We start from the raw sequence: 18,204 nt of genomic DNA, 5'->3' as shown, positions 1-18,204 counted from the left end.
TAGTGTTTAAGGAATCATTGTAGGTGGTTACATCATTGTAAATAACTTTACAGATATTTATTAGACCTAGTAGTGGGTTGTTAGCAACAGGCCTTCAGTTGAATTTGTTAATATCTCTGTGGTAAATAAGAAGGAACAGAAGATTTGGTGATAGTAGTTGTTGCCATTGTTATTGTTTTGTTTCAGATCAGGCTTAATTCTATCAGACTTCTGATTAAAGTGGTTCCAGTTTTAACTATCCTGTCTTCTACTCACACACAGGGTATTTAGGTTGTCATTATCCAATTTTAAAAATTAGATATGATTTTTGAAGCATTGACTCTTGATTCAGTTGCTTTTTTTATCAGGTTGAGCAACTAAAGTTTCCTCCATTGTCTTATCATAAAGACAGATATAAGCATTCTTACAGTGGTGAAAGGTAGAATCTCCCTTACTGTTGCAATGATGGGTAGAAGCATCTTATTGTGGTAATGGTGAGTAAAGACTCCCTTACAATGGTAATGATAGGTAGAAGCTCTTCTATTGTGGTAATGGTATAATAGATGGTAGAGTCTCTATTGCTGTGGTAATGCTGAGTAGAACTTCTTTATGGTGGTAGTGATGGATAAAGGCTCCCCTTTTTTTGTGATAATGCTGCTTAAGGTGAATAGAGACTCTTCCACTGTAGTAATAGTGAGGCAGAGATGTCCCCACTATGATAATGGTGGTTAGAAAGTTCCCCACTGTAGTAGTGTTACATAGAGACTCCTGTCCCATGATAATTGTGGGTAAAAATTTTCTCACAGTGGCAATGATAGTCTTCTGTACTGTAAGTAGAAACTCTAACACTGTAGTAATGATTGGTACCATTGCGATATGGTAAGAGCTCCCTTGCTGTGATAATGATGTGAAGGTGGAAGCCTCCTCAGTGTGCATATAATAAATAGAGGCTCCTTTAGTGGCTTATTATTATTTAGACTCAGGTCATCTTTGATCAAGCTGGTCAATGATCAAATGTATTTCTGCCCTGGCAAACATTTTTTTTTTTTTTTCAGAAATAGTGTATAAAGACCACATTATATAAGATGGTAAAATGTTATTTGAGAAAGATTAAGCAGCTATTTCTAGCAACTTGATTTTGGAAGAATTGGGAAAAGTGACAGATTGATGTTAGTTAAGAATATAGTTGCATGTCTGTTGGTTATACAATATGAAAGGTGAGGCCCAGAAAGAAAGGTAAAGCTGAGGCTGAATGCCTTGTGTCAAATTAAATGGTGGAAGTGTAACTAGGGAGTGCATTTACACAAATATTCCTTAATCTTCAGCCGAGCTGATATGAGGAGCCTTTATGTAATCATTTGACCTACTAGAAATAGTAACCAAATATATCTTAAATTACACTCAACCATAGAATAAAGGACACATTGGAAAATATAGTATCTGATATATAAATATGGTGACAAATGAAATATGTCTGTTTGATTAGACTTTGCAATCTTAACCTTTAAAAAATAACAATAAGGGCATCCAGCTGTAGAAACACTGCCAGATCAGACTGGAGCCTGGTGCAGCCTTCTGGCTTCCCAAATTCCTGGTTGAACCGTCCAACTCATGCTAGCATGGAGAAGGGACGTTAAACGATGATGATGATGTTAGACTTTTAAAAAATAAGACAAAATCATGTCAGCCCTTCTCCTCCTCTTCTTGTCATCATCATCAACATTATATGTATTAAGCACACTTGCATTTTCATTTCTCAGTTTCTAGACTAGTTCTTTTTCACCCTATGCTTATCTCTAAACCTTATTCCTATAACCGCTCTTGACACATTCACTGTTCCTTCCTTTTTCACTCTTTTTAGCTCCTACTTCTCATTCCCTTTTTTAAGCCTCTCTCCACATGACCACATCTCATTAAAGCCTTACATTTCAGGGTTTTATTCAAGGACTATATTTCAGTACAACACTCTATACAGGACTGTGCTTCTTTACACAGAACAAAGTCTCTCTACAATTCTCTCAACAGGTTCGTGTCTTTCTACAATTTTTTACAGAGGAGTATATATCTATGCAGCACAAGGTCTCTCTCTACCCATGACTATGCCTCTCTACAGTTCTACATAGGACTGTTTGTCTACAACCCTTTATTTGGGATTGTAGTTTTCTATAACACTAACTCAGATTAACACTGGATTTATTTATACCCTTCTAGAATTCTCTATGCCAAGTCTATATCTACACTGGACTATATCTCTTTACATGGAAATAATGTTTCTCTGCAATTCTCTACATAGAACATCTCAATTCATCTCATATGTCACACACCACAGCTTGCTTTTTTTAAAACATCACTCTCTATTTTTTGAAAACTTTTATCTGTTTTCTCGTGATTTCTATTTGTGAAAATATTTTAGCTTGAAATTTCAAACAGGAAAAGAAACACTATGATTTATTTTTTTAAAATTAGGATCTAGATTTTCTTATTTAATTCAGTTAGATATTATATATTATTACAGTTTTCAACTGTAAAACTCAAAGTAGATAAAGCTATAAATAATAACAAAAGTCAAAGGTTGCTTATGAGACTGATTTTTTTCTACCCAAAAGAGTTTTCAAGCCAATGTTTACATGCTATTATTTATAACTTTCTCTTTTGAGTTCTTCAGTTAAAAACAAATTATTTTACCTAAATTCTTATGACATAAATTATAAATTGTGATCTCTGATCTTTCGCTTATGACTTATTGTTGCAGCAACTTTTTGTTAATTGAATTGTTTCTATTTTCTTTATCTTTTCGGTCCATCTACAGTTGACATATGCTTGCAATGATGTTCATGTTATCCCAGAAAAATTAATTGAAAGTTTCTGTACGAAAACCAAACGTCTGGATCTAAGTTATAATCTACTGTAGTAAGTTGTACTATCTTAGTTTCTCTTCCATTTCTCTGCAACAGATTATGCGCATTCATCTGCATACACATACACAACATTATAGCTGTCTGTCTGTCTGTTTGTGTGTGTGTGTGCTCTCTCTCTCTCTCTCTCTCTCTTTACCTTAACTCTTTTACTTGTTTCAGTCATGTGACTGTGGCCATGCTGGAGCACCGCCTTTAGTCGAGCAAATTGACCCCAGGACTTATTCTTTGTAAGCCTAGTACTTATTCTATCGGTCTCTTTTGCCAAACTGCCAAGTTACAGGGACATAAACACACCAGCATCGGTTGTCAAGTGATGTTGGAGGTGGGGGGGACAAACTCAGACACACAATCACATACATATATACATACATACATATATACACATACACACACACACACACACACATATATGACAGGCTTCTTTCAGTTTCCGTCTACCAAATCCACTCACAAGGCTTTGGTCGGCCCAAGGCTATAGTAGAAGACACTTGCCCAAGGTGCCACACAGTGGGACTGAACCTGGAACCATGTGGTTCATTAGCAAGGTACTTACTACACAGCCACTCCTATGCCTATGGTAAGATTTTTAACATAAAGTCATATTAGGTATCATAAAATTCAATTTGAAACAAGAAAGAGAAAAAGGCTCAATGATGGAATCTCCAAACCATACTTGCCAGGTGACTGTGTTACCAATTTCAACACTACAGAATGTCTGTCAATCATTCTATCTCAAATTATACTATTGTGCTGCTATTAGTGACCTCACTAGTGCTGGTGCCATGAGAAAAAAAAAACACCCAACACAGTAACATCAACCAATTTACAGATGTAAAGTAGCTGATGTTAAGAAGAGTATCCAGCTATAGAAAGCATGCCAAAGCAGACATAGGAACACAGTGTTTGACAAGGTCTTATGGATCCTCTAGACTCATAAGATCTTGTCAAACTGTCCAAACCATGCCAGTATAGAAGATGGATGTTAAAAGATAATGATAATAAGTCTAATAGACTCAAATGAAGGAACAATTCCAAAAAGATCAGATTTCTCCTCTCTTTTTGACAAAGTTATGTATATAGTACTGGATTACAAATTTTTACATATAGGTTTGTAATGCTGGTTATCTTGTGCACGTGCATGCACACATATCAACATGTATGAGATAAAACCATAATATCACATATTTGAATAATAATAATAATAATGAAATTATTGTATACAGTGCTCAGGTGCACCACAACTGGTCAGAAAGTGCGTATAGAGTATATGCAGTAATGTACAAATGTCTGGAAAGTGAACAATGTATGAGTCAGATACATGCTTGTGTGTGTATGGAGAGGAGAAAATCAGGTGTAGTGTTGGTGAATCTCAGGAAGCATGGAAGTTTTGAAGGATGCAGTGCTCCGACAACTAACAACTGATGCCGGCAGTTTGTTCCATGCTTCAGCAACTCTTAGTGTGAAAAAATGATTCCGAAAGTCATGGGAGCTGTGCTGTTTTCTGACTTTGTAAACATGTCCACGGGTGTTAGACAGGTGGAGTTTGAAAAGGTGCTCAGAGTTATTGTTTGTAAGATGGTTGATAATTTTATGGGTGTCTGCCAAGTCAGCTGCCCGACGTCGGAGTTTCAATGTGTCCATGCCCAAGTAAGGCGTTCAGAATATGACAAATGCCTGATGGAGTGTATTCTTTTGATTGCACGTCGCTGAACAGCTTCCAGGCGATTGATATCCTGGGCAAGATAGGGGTTCCAGACCGGTGATGCAAATTCCAGGTGAGGTCTTACCATAGCTATATAAAGCCGCAGATAGATAGACAGAGAGCGGCTCACAAAGGATTTGGTGAGTGATGCCAAGACACCCTCAGCCTTCTTGACAATTTTAGCGATGTGTTTTGTCCAACGCAAATCACTGTCGACAGTAACACCCAGGTCACGTTCACATGAAGACTTTTTGAGATTAGTGTTGTTTAGGGAGTAGATGGATGCTGGGTTCTCCTCCCAATATGCATGGTGGTACATTTGTCCACAGCCAGCTTGAGTTGCCAGTCCATGATCCACTGCTGCATTGTGTCCAGGTCTGCTTGCAATAGAGATCTATAGTGTACAGAATCTGTCCTCTTTATTTCGAGGTACAGCTTGATGTCATCTGCATGTTTCAGCACTGTGGCATTCTTTAAGTTGGCATCTATGTCATTAACATATGCAACAAATAAAAGGGGGCCAAGAACAGATCCCTGTGGTACACCAGATGTCATCTCATAGGGTGAAGAGTGCTGTCCTAGAACTGTGACAACCTCTTTTCGGCTGAAGATAAAGGACTTCAACCAGTTGTCGTGGTATAAAGCATTTATCTCTCTCTCCCCCATCTCTCTTTTAAACTTCATATTTTCGTAACTATCTACATTGTCCTTCTTTCACCACCATCATTCCTTACATTTTATGTCCTATCTTCACCACTACCATTCCCTGTATCTAACATTCTATTTTATATTTCAGTACATTAAAAGGTTTAGAAAATTTTACAGACTTGGAAGAATTAGTGTTAGATAACAACTGGATTGATGATGACACAGAGTTCCCAGCTTTAAATTCACTGCATACTTTAACTTTAAATAAAAATAATGTATCCTTTATTTTTTTTTAAATTGATTCCTGCTTTTACAATTTTGTAATTTCATTTTTTTCACTTAGTCTATCATGTTTCCTATATCATTTATTTAGGACTTGTATTTAGCCTCAGACCAAATTGTTGCATTAGATATATTAACACTAACTTAACTGTTTTTTTGAGTAGCATAAATGAGATATTTATTTTGTAAACAAATCTACTTTTTTTGCACCAATGAATATCCAACCTTGTACATTCATTCACTTTGCTATTCTTTTAATGGTGAAGTCATTTATAAGCTCAATATACGTCCACCATTATCTCCCATACTTACCAGTAAAATGAAAATCATATTAACCATTGGCTAATATTCTTTTTTTCCTATCTACACATTCATTTCTAATTAGCTTTTTAATACTCCATACATTAACTATGTTAACATTAACTTAACTATTGAAACTATTTAAAAGATTAGCAATTTTTGTCCTGTCACTAAGACTATATCACCTAACTGTACATTTAGCTGCTTATGTCTACCATTAAGAAGTAAAGGTTATTTAACTTTATATTGATATTATGTGAAGGTGAAACTCAACTGACTGGAGATATGTATTGTCAAAGAGATACATTTCACTATCAAATTGTTGTGTTGACGCCCCCAGATGATGAAGTAAGCTAGCCCAATACATAGATATAGAGGGAGAATTCTAGACGTTGAGGAGTTGAGTAGAGGTCATCCGAACGTGCGATATAACACAAATATAGCTTGTAGTGCTGGGATTAACTACTCCTTTGTTAATAGAAACTTGAAGGCAATATAACAGCACACTATCTAGTAATAAGCTTATAAACAGGGCCCCTTAATTCAACCCAATTAACAAGCCTCTACACTGTTACTCAACCTGCTGGAAGTGACCAACAAATGTCCCACTATTTAAAAAAAAAATACTTTGGATAATGTCTGTAGAAAAGAGGATGGTCATGACTGAGACACAACTTCTCACTTTTGCGGAAAACAGGAAATATAATTGATCAAATTCATCTTGTTTATTCCCAATGTGGTCACTCAGTCTGCTAGAAATAGCTGAATCCTTCTCAAATTTGTGGCCTATCTGAGGCTGTTCTGAATTTCCCAAACAAAAATAATGGAAATAACACAGACCAGGATTCTGAAACAGGGGATGTCCTGAGAAAGAAAAGGGTGTTTCAAATGATCTGTTTTCTGAACATTAACCATTAGGCTCATCTGTGAGCTGTTACAGCTGTTGGAATGGTGGTCTATGGAACTAGGGTGTATGAGTGATAAGAGCACAATCAGTAGTGTGCTGTAACTCAAAGACCTGCTTGAATTTGATAGTTTGATGGGGGCCTATAGACTTCTGATATTGGAAAGGTTCCTATCCTACTAATAAGTCACTTATATGTCATCATATAAGTGGCTAATTAAGTTTTTAAATTATACAAGAGCCAGCAGACAGCCTTACTTGAGCCCCACAAATAAAATGAATTCTGAGAAGAAAACATAAGATTAAGAAAATATGGCATAAAAGCTGATGGTAAGGGAGTATAACTTTGGGCTGGCCAATATTCTATCAAGTATCACCACACTGGTTCTGAGTTTAGGTTTGAAAGTTGAAAAAAATCTCTTGATATCTGCACAGATTCAATCTGTAACTACCAAAAGCTATGTAAAATGATATTTTAAAGCAACAAAGAAACAATTGATCATATTGTCTTGGCAAAACAAAAATTAGTTTTTGCTAAGACTACAACAAAGTGGGTAGATATGTAAGTAAATTGGAAACTGAACTAGAAACATAAAATTAAGCAGTTGAAACAGGTAGTTCAAGCATATAACACAAACAATGTTTGATAATGACATGTTGGCAATGATACAGAACATGTTTGTAGACACTGTTGGAATGGTAATTACAAAATGTCCTACTATTATTGTTAAGGACCATAAATAATAAAAAGTGTCTGCTATTAAGTTTTCATTTTATAACTCTGAAAGAGTTATAGAAACTATCCAATAAGAACTTAGAAATAGAGATATCTAGAATATGAAAACTGGAAGCTTGGATAAAATTTTTGTAAAATTTCCTTAACTTCAACTAGATTTCTGATTTAGAAAGTTTTCTTTTAAAATTAAAAGCATCTTACACTAACTTAAAATACCTCAGTCTTCTTGGAAATAATGCCTGTCCTAACCAACTATCAGACAAAGAAAAAGATGATGGAGATTACCAACGTTATAGGTAAGTTCAATTTTTTTTTAATTTAATTTTGCCACCAAGACCAATGTAATGACTGTGGTTGTTCTCCACAGATAGAGGTCGCAGTCATGTCCCACTGAAACCATTTCTATCTTCAGAAAGGGAGGATGTATTAGATAATGTTGTCCTTGATACATTTTACTGAGCATAATATGAGATGGTTATGGTTTGAACATTTTTGATCACAGGTCTGCTTGATCAGAGCTAACCTGGCGTCTAAACAACAACTGCTTCTTTATTTATTCTTCTGAGAGAATTTGATTGTTTGATTGATGAAAATTGATTAATGCTTCACCCATTAATCACTTTGTCTAATCCTTATTCTCCAGATTCTTCATTTTCTGGTATTCCTTACCCATTTTTTTCCAGCATACATCAAGCTGACAGATTTATTTGAGCTATCAGTACTTGTTCTAGCTTTCAGGGCTCCAGGTTTAAATCCTGCTGAGGTCAGCTTTGCCTTTCAACAATCCAGAGCTGATAAATTGCCAGTCAAGAGCAGAGCATTGGCAGAATTATCAGAGCATTTAATGAAATGTCTTGAGGTATCTGTTCTGATTCTTTGCATTTTGAGTTCAAAGTCTGCTCAGAAAATTAAATCCCACCAATGATCAGAGCTAATCAGGGCTAATCACTTGACCATAGGTTTACTGTTGATTATGGAAACTGTGATGAGCAGAAAAATACTGTAGTTGACAGCAGTGCAGTGATTTTTGACAGAATTAACCCTTTCGTTACCAACCCGGCTGAAACCAGCTCTGGCTCTGAGTACAAATGTCTTGTTTTTGTAAGTTTTGAATTAAAATCTTCCACCAAACCTTTGTCACAATTTATGGTTCCTATATTGAGGGTAATTGAAAAAAACACAGAAAATCTCAAAATAAATACAGTAACGAAAGGGTTAAACTACCAACCTTAAGAATGGCTCCTGCTTTTATTGACTGAGGAGACAACTGTGTTTCAAACACACAATAGGGAAATAATTTTATTACAGCTATGTGTGTGTGTGTTTGCTTATGTATCTATAGAGTCATATGTATGGATTCATGTGAGAATGTGTGGTGTAAGCATGTTTTTGTTGTTATTGTTTAACCTGACTAAGCAGACCTATGATCAATGGCATTCCAGTTATGACTATTCCATCTGTTTTTGTAGGAAGTGTGCATATAGGTTCATATTCATTCTATCCTCTTTTTCAAGACAGTAGGAAGTAATTTAGCTTCTATTTCTAGCATGTTGGGCACCTGCATAAAGGCTCTCATACTGGTTTATGGTATAATCATGCATGTGGGCATGGGTTTGTGTGTAGTCATATGTGTGTATGTGTGGTCATATGATGATTGTGTATGTATATGTGGGTATGTCTGCATATACATGATGCTTAATATAGTTTTATTGTTATATACCCACACAGTCATAAAACAATTTTCCTCCAAAACTATAATTATATTGTATGTGTGTGGTTACATTTCAATAGGTAAGACAATAGAGAAATATAATAGGTCGCTGAACTTGCCTAACATTCTCATCATGTGTATATGTGTTTGATTTGGTAGTATAATACTGTTGTCATTCCAACAATTCAAAACATTGTATTTGAAATACAATGCACTTACAATAATATTACGGCGAATAGTGTTGAGGGTTATATATGTACAGATATAGGCGCAGGAGTGGCTGTGTGGTAAGTAGCTTGCTAACCAACCACATGGTTCCGGGTTCAGTCCCACTGCGTGGCATCTTGGGCAAGTGTTTTCAGCTATAGCCCCGGGCCAACCAATGCCTTGTGAGTGGATTTGGTAGACAGAAACTGAAAGAAGCCTGTCGTATATATGTATGTATATATATGTATGTGTGTGTGTTTGTCCCCCTAGCATTGCTTGACAACCGATGCTGGTGTGTTTACGTCCCCGTCACTTAGCGGTTCGGCAAAAGAGACCGATAGAATAAGTACTGGGTTTACAAAGAATAAGTCCCGGGGTCGATTTGCTCGACTAAAGGTGGTACTCCAGCATGGCCGCAGTCAAATGACTGAAACAACTAAAAGAGTAAAAGAGATATGTGTGTCTGTATAGGTGTAGGCATGAGTGCGTGGTAAGACGTTTGCTTCCCAACCACATGGTGGATGTGAATAAACCTGCAGCAACATCTATTGAGCTGTTTGGACAGTTAATGGACTTTGTTTCATGTTTTATTATATAATAATGAAAATATTGGGGTTTTTTTCTTTCCCAGGTATTATGTAATTTATGAATTAAAAACTCTCAAATTCCTCGATTCAACCCCAATAAAGGATGAAGAAGTGAAAGAAGCTTTACGAATTGGGCAATATATGAAAGTAGCCAGACCAATTGAGAGCACGGTAGAGTTTTGTTCTGTATTCTACCTTTATTACCGTCTTTTTTCTTTCTTTCATTCTTTCTAAAACCTTAAAGCATTCATCCAATGAACCTTTTAATCAACTGTACTCATCAGTAAAATCACACACACACGCAGTTCAATCACCCAAATGGGTTTTTATTGATAAGATAAGATTTTTGGTCTATTAATGTCATCCTGAGAGATGAAGCATTTTTTTAATGTTTACACCTACACTGTGAGTGCATATGTCCTTAACATTAGGCATGTTCAGCTCATGATCATAAGATCCAGATTCAGTGGCTTGTTGCATCATTGAGCAAGGCACTTTACATTGCCCAATGTGTGTGTATATGTATGTATGTATGTACGTACGTACATACTCAAATTTGGAGGAGGGGACTTGTTGATTACATCAACCCCAGTGTTTCACTGGTACTTAATTTATCAACCCCAAAAGGATGAAAAGCAAAGTCAATCTTAGTGGAATTTGAACTCAGAATGTAATGAGAGACAAAATACTACTAAGCATTTTGCTCGGCATGCTAACGATTCTGCCAGCTCATTGCCTTTATTATTATTATTATTATTATTATTATTATAATTATTATTATTATTATTATTATTATTATTATTATTAATAATAATAATAATAATAATAATAATATTATTATTATTGTTATTGTTATTGCAAGTTGGCATAATCATTAGCATGCTGGACAAAATATTTCACACCATTTCATCTGTTTACATTCGGGGTTGAAATTCCACTGAAGTTGATTTTGCCTTTCAACCTTTTGCAGTGAAATAAGTACCAGTCAAGTACTGGAGTCTATGTAATTGACTTACCCCCTCCCACAAACTTGCTTGCTTTGTGTCATGATTATTATTATTTTTTTTCTGATTGATTTACATTTTATTTCATCTTCTGACCAGGTCTCAACTAGAGACCTAAGGCATGTATATATATTACATGGAGAGAAACTTCCTGAGAATGTGAACAGTTTATGCCAACACAATTTTTTGAGTCTCCTAGCTTATTGGTTTCCCAGTGATCTGGTCAAAAAATTTATCACTGCTTTCTTGATCATTCCTAAGGTGTCTACAACATAGGGATGGTTTTGGTTTTTAATTGACACATCCTAGATATCGCAATCTCAAGGGCCTTATATTTTGACAGTTTTTCAAATTCCTTTGCTGAGATATTTCTATCAGTAGGCATTGTCATATCAATTGACATACATGCTTTTTTGTCTTAGGTCTTTGGTGACAATGTCTGTTCTGTTAACATTTATTTGCCTGTCTGTCTGTATCCTATAATCCCATAGGATGGTAATATTCTCTCCCTCAGTGACTGGCTCTGGTTGGTGTTCATACCATTTCTTAAGGTGTGAGATATCATAATGACAGCATATGCTCCAGTAAAAGTATTGGCCAACTCAATCATGCCTGGTTTTATATTCTGTTGGGGCAAGGACTGAGCAGCTGGCAACAGTGTGGTCAATACTCTCAAGTTTGTCATTGCAGAGTCTACACTTTGTTTCTACCACATTGTGTTTGACATTAGCTTGAAAGTTCTCAGTGAGAAGACTCTGATCTTGTGCCGCTAGGATAAATGTTTCTGTTTTGGCTTTCAAACCAGCATTCTGCAGTTCTTCTCATATCTACATTAGCTTCCCCAGCTCATTTGGGGTATTACCCATGCAATGTTTTTCTTTTTTTTTTTACCACATTCTCAATATTACCTTCAAGTTTTCCTGCCTGGTTTTTTTTACACCTTTTTGCTGTCTTAGTGGATGGTGTGTCCTCCTTATCATCATAATCAGGGAGGTTAATCGCTTATCTATATTTATATCTCCTTTGAGATTAAGTAGAGTTTCTTACTCTGTTCATATTGCCTTACCAGCTGTATCATCCAGTCTGTGTTACTATGGATGTACACTTGGAGTCCTATTGTAGTTGTTTTATAGAATGTTTCAACTTGAATTAGGCCTCTACTGCCTTCCTTTCATGAGAGATAGAGCCTTGAATGTCTGATTTTGAGTGATGCATTCTGTTTAGTATCAGCAGTTTCCTGGCTTTTATGTTCATATGCTGGAGTTCACGCAGATTTCAGTTGATGACATTAAGGCTATACTGGACAACTGGTTCTGCCAGGGAGTTTATAGCTGCAATTCTATTCTGGACCATTCTGACATACTCTTTCCTGATCTCTTTTATTGATCCATGTTGGATCCCTTTCCCTTCATGTACCTCAAGATACTTATAAAAATCTTCTTGATCCAGGTCTTTCATAGTTGTATCATGATCAAGTTGGGTTATGGTATTAGCTGTCACTTTACCAAGTTTGAACAAAGCTTTTACACACTTGTCATGGTCAGATTTCATATTTATGTCATCACTGAATTTTTTCAGTTACTAGTAGCCACTGTCATTATTTGCATATAATTTCAGATCATCCATGTAGAGTAAGTGTGAGATGATCTTGACAAACATTTTTGTAACTGTGATTTGTTCTATTCAGCTCATGGGACAAGGGAATGAAGGAAAGACAGAAGAGGAGAGGAGAGAGTGAACCACCATAGAATATTCCATGGTCTATTTTTGATGTTCTTTTATGAAAGGAGAGATCTTGTATCTATTTAGTGCCTTTAAGATCCACCTATGTTGGATACTGTCAAATGCCTTACAATAGTATTTCCATGCTGTGATAAGATTTCATTTTTTGAATGAGCAATTTTTGAGCATCATGCATTTATTAGTAGTTGGTCTTTGCAGTTGTATGAGTTTCTTTTGCACCTTTTTTGTTCAAGGGGAAGGATGTTGTTTGCATTGAGAAATTGCTACATCCTTTTAGTGAGGATGAATATAAGTGTTTTGTACATGGTGGCCAAACAAGTGATTGGCCTGTAGTTTTGGGGGCTTCTTGTGCCACTTGTTTTAGGGAGTAGGTATGTTATCCCTAATGTTAGCCAGCTTGGAGTCTTCTAGGAGTTTCTGATGACATTAGAGAAACATTCCATTAACTGACAGTGTAATGATGGGAGGTTGTTAAGCCAGAAGTTTGGAATTTTATCATGTCCAGGAGACTTCCACTTATGAGTTTTAGATAAATCTTGTTAGTTTCTACATTGTAATATTGTTCCATCTCTTCTTCAGTCTCAGCCATTCTTTCTTCTTCCCTCTCTACCCAGTCAGCTTCCTTGTTGAATTCCCTTCTATCATTCCATATACTTTTCCAAAATGTCACTACTTATTTCATTATCTGGTTGGTCTTTTAATTTGGACTGTTTCCCTAACTTTCAGTAGAATTTTTTGGCATCAGTTTTAAATATCTTATTTTGTCTGTAAAATTTGGGCCTTAACCTGCATTTTTTGCTTAACCATCTCTTTTGCTCTCAGGACTTCATTCTTGTTTATCAGATTGTATTTTTGCTTTATCTTTCTAGTCCTTCTTGTTTTTACACTATTTCTTTTGGAGAGTTCATCTAAGATAGATAATTCCCATTGGAAGCTCTCGATTTCCTTATTTAAGCACTCTTTCCACCTTGGGTGTTTGAGTGCTTTTTTGTGAACCTTTTCCCTTTATCTTGATGCCTATTTTCTTTGTGGCAACAATAGCTGTTCACTATATAAGATGGTTTAATGAGGTTAAAATCTGTTTCAGTTTCAAGGAGAAGTTGCTTCGAGGCATAGTAATATATTTTGATCATAGTGATTTAGTTTGGTCTTCTGAAACATTGGTAGTTGATCTCCCTCATTCATTTCTAGATGTTTAGAGATGCCTAGCTCTCTCAGGATATTGTTGTTTGCCTCAAGTATTTTCTTTCTATTGGCTTTGGTGAATGTGTCAGCCATTTCAGCCTCAAGTTCATTCCTACATCCTGTTACTTCACTTTCAGTTTGGTCGTCTACTACTTCAAGCTCTAAGTTGCCTACATCAACATCATGGTCAAAAGTATCTTTATCAATAGGTTGAATGTTTTCGAATGTTGTTTACTATTATTATCATTTTTATTATTATTGCTCTTTTTATTATTATTATTATTATTATTATTATTATTATTATTATTATTATTATTATTATTATTACTACTACTACTACTCCTACTATTATTATAAAATGTTTTTAACTCAGAGTCATGAAAAATATACAGAGTCCAGATTTACCCCACTTCCTGAATCTAAACCTGGCAAAAATGGTAAGTTTACTTTTTTTTTTGTATCTCATTTCTAAAAGTAGTATGAAACTCCCAAATGTACATTCTCTTTCTCTTTCTCACCAAACTTACACACACTCTCTCTCTCTCTTTTTGATACTTTCTCAAACACATTCTATCTCTAACATGTAAACACACACACACACTTTCTCTCTAATGCACAGCGTATCTGAAAGACATACTCTTGTTCACACACACTTCCAGCACATTTTCTTACACTCTCTCTCTCTCTCTCTCTCTCACACACACACAGTACAAATTATGAATAAAAACTGCTAAAACAACAGCAGTAACAAAGTGAATATATTATAATTTGTCCCTACTCAACATGGACAGGTTGAAAGATAGGAAAACAAGTAGTCGAAGTAAAAAATGCCATACAGCCAGTATGGCAAACACTGGAGTCACTAGATATTGAATTCTTTATATTTCACTCACATAGTTACTCACATAATTCGGTGGTTGTAGCTAAGTTTGATCCAGTATGTTAACCGCATAGCTATTGAATCACAAAAAAAAAAAAATTTCTGATGGGAATTACACCTTATATCTCTTGGTAATTGTGTATATGTGGTAACTTCTGCATGACTGGGATATCACCAGAACTGCTTTTGTTGAAATACTGTGCCTTTAATAATAATAATGAAATTATTGTGTATAGTGCTCAGATGCACTACAACTCTTCAATGGTTCATGTACAGAATTATGTACAAAAGTCAGAAAAGTGAACAGTGTAAGAGTCATGGTATACATGTGTACATGCATATGGAGAGGGGGATATCAGGTGTAGTGTTGGCAAATTTCAGGGAGCATGGAGGTTTTTAAGGGATGCAATGTCTCGGCAACTAAAAACTGATGCAGCTAGTTTGTTATGTGCTTCAGCAACTCTTGAGTGTAAAAAAACGTTTCCGAAAGTCATGGGAGCTGTGCTGTTTTCTGACTTTGTAGGCATGCCCACATGTGTTAGACACATGGAGCTCAAAAAGGTGTTCAAGGTGGTTGTTGGCACGATGGTTATAATTTTGTGTATGTTTACTAAGTCAGTTGTCAGTCATTGGAGCTTCAATTAACTTCAAAATAATGAATTTGGTAAAATAACTTTGTTGCTACTAAGCTGGTGTTTAGAATATAAATTAACATATAATTTTGATGTAATGTTTTAGATTTAGTTGTCTTTAAAACTGAAAGTTTATATCCTAGAACCAGGAGTGGTCTCAGACAGGTTGATATCAAACTTATAGGATTGTTTATGTTGCTGGAAGGGACAAGGTTGTTTATGTAGAATATAAAGAGACATAACCAAATGCTTAGTCACTAGTATAGCATTACTTGTGTACATATTTGCACACAATTAGTATACCAATATTTGTGGAAAGAAAACACAAAGCTAGTATCCTGATATTTGTGCATTGCATACAGATCCAGTTGTTTGAAAACAACACTAACTGTATTCATATTACTATCTAACTTAGATAACTTAGATTGGTTTCAGTCATTATCAGCCTAGGCCATAATTAACTCAATAGCACCACCTGGAAAAGACTAAGGTTTCTCAACCATTTTTTTTACCAATGGACCCCTTTGGTTACTATTTTACTCGGACAGACCTTCCTAACCATTTGATGTTTAAAAAAATCTTATACTTTTATAATTAAATATTAGGAATAGCATAAAAATTTTTTTAATATTTTGTGTATTGCAGAAGTATAACTAATGTTTTTTTGTCTTAGGTCTTTGGTGACGATGCCTGGTCTGTTAGCATTTATTTGCCTGTCTGTCTGTATCCTATAATCCCATAGGATGGTAATATTCTCTCCCTCAGTGACTGGCTCTGGTTGGTGTTCATACCATTTCTTAGGGTGTGGGATATCATAATGATGGCATACTCTCCAGTGAAAGTATTGGCCAACTCAATCATACAGATCCCCAAGGGCCTTATGAACCCCATTTGAGAACCACTGATCTACACTCATAAACCCTAAATAATACTCATACTTTCCAGATAACCCTATTTATCTAGCTAACACTAATCCTATTTTTTCAGATAATCCAAGTTAAATGAAATTTTTTTTATTTCCAGTGCGATATGGTAAAAGTCGATACATATATTTTGGCCGTCATTCAGAAGGGAACCGTTACATAAAAAACAATGATTTGTGACCCAATATAACAGCGAAGAAACCTCATACTACTGAGCTCAGACTTAAGTGACTTTTTATCTTACTGCTCATAGTTCTGAGTTCAATTTCAAGCAAAATTTATTTTACATTTTACTTCTGCAGTTGTGAAGAAATATATGGAACTGAAAACAATTTTTACAAAGGTGTACATAAAAAAAAATCAAAAAGTTCCTGTTGAAAAGATGCCAGTATTCTATATTAAAATCCATCTCTCAGTTATCAGCTATTTCCCAAGAGTTATTTATTAGCCGACAAATAAGTACATATTTCAATTCAAATGTGAACATTTATTCTAAGCAAATAATCTTGCTGCTGTTCCTAAATAGTTCTTGACCAACAGTCATTTGACCCTGTATACTTGATACCTCATTCACAATAAGAAAAAGAGGAGAAAGAAACAATACAAAAGACAATTACATAATAATACTATTTATTCCACTGTTGCTGTTGATAATGTGATGTCAGCAAAGAAAACGGACATAAAATAATAATGTTGATAAGTATGTGTGTGACATCAGAATATTTGTATTAATAACCAAGTATTGACTGTAATAATGATAATGAAGTGATGATATGAGTAAGTATACAGGTTTTAATAGTTTGAAAACACATCAGTGGAAATTAAATTTATATTGCATATGTATGTCAACAAGTTATTGATCATTTAAAAACTTAAGTAAAACTTACCTGAAACATCATACATTGTATAAGAATTGCATATGTTTAAGAATACATATCCAATTACAAAATATAAAAATAAGAACAAGAAAATCCCAAAATATTATTTCGAGAACAGATGTAAATGATGACGATTAGGAGTGTGTAAAGCTAGGACTAACTCTGAGGCTAACACTGCCCTAACTCTGAGACTTTCAGCTCTGTTCTTCTTAATCAGCAAAACCAATGAATAAATTCTATATACATAATGAGCCTTCTTTTCCTCTAGTTAATGAATCCAAACGAATGTGTGTGTAGTTCAAAATTATACAAAAGACAAAAAACATAAGCTAGTGACAGGTGAGGGAACAACAAACAAGTTGATGCTCAGGAAAAAGGAAAAAATCCTTGATGTTTTGAGCCTATGCTCATCTACAGAAAGAAATGAGAGAAAACAGAAGAGAGAAGAACAAAGGTGGAGAGAACAAACCATGTCTGGATTAACAGTTGCACAGTATATTTGTGTGTGTGTGTGTATATATATATATATATATATATATAAAAGCAACATTTGAGCGTGGCCATTGCCAGTACCGCCTGACTGGCACGTAAAAGCACCCACTACACTCTCAGAGTGGTTGGCATTAGGAAGGGCATCCAGCTGTAGAAACTCTGCCAGATCAGATTGGAGTCTGGTGCAGCCATCTGGTTCGCCAGACCTCAGTCAAATCATCCAACCCATGCTAACATGGAAAGCAGGCATTAAATGATGATGATGTTGGTACCATGTAGAAAGCACCCAGTTCATTCTGTAAAGTGGTTAGCATTAGGAAGGGCATCTAGCTATAGAAACTGTGGTCAATATAATCAACTTACCCTCTCCATGAAATAGCTGGCCTTGTGCCATAATTTGAAACCAATATTAGCAGGTTCCAAACTATTTATTCAAAATTGATTATCAACTAATTATTATTATTATTATGAAAATTTATTCTTCCCAAATGAT

General features: G+C 35.3%; 1 protein-coding gene across 1 annotated transcript in view; it reads left to right on the top strand.

Annotated features, from left to right (window-relative positions):
* LOC115232343 (leucine-rich melanocyte differentiation-associated protein) overlaps positions 1-17,470 on the top strand; it is a 43,403-nt gene extending 25,933 nt beyond the window's left edge. Inside the window, exons 2-7 of the mRNA XM_029802179.2 lie at positions 2,789-2,889; positions 5,396-5,522; positions 7,626-7,765; positions 10,019-10,145; positions 14,280-14,343; positions 16,442-17,470. Coding sequence (XP_029658039.1) covers positions 2,789-2,889; positions 5,396-5,522; positions 7,626-7,765; positions 10,019-10,145; positions 14,280-14,343; positions 16,442-16,521 — 639 coding nt within the window. The 3' untranslated portion in view covers positions 16,522-17,470. The remainder of the gene's footprint in view (positions 1-2,788; positions 2,890-5,395; positions 5,523-7,625; positions 7,766-10,018; positions 10,146-14,279; positions 14,344-16,441) is intronic.
* The last annotated feature ends 734 nt before the right edge of the window (positions 17,471-18,204 follow it).

Source organism: Octopus sinensis, linkage group LG2 (assembly GCF_006345805.1).
Source record: "Octopus sinensis linkage group LG2, ASM634580v1, whole genome shotgun sequence".
NCBI lineage: Eukaryota > Metazoa > Mollusca > Cephalopoda > Octopoda > Octopodidae > Octopus > Octopus sinensis.
This window is presented reverse-complemented; position numbering and strand designations above follow the sequence as displayed.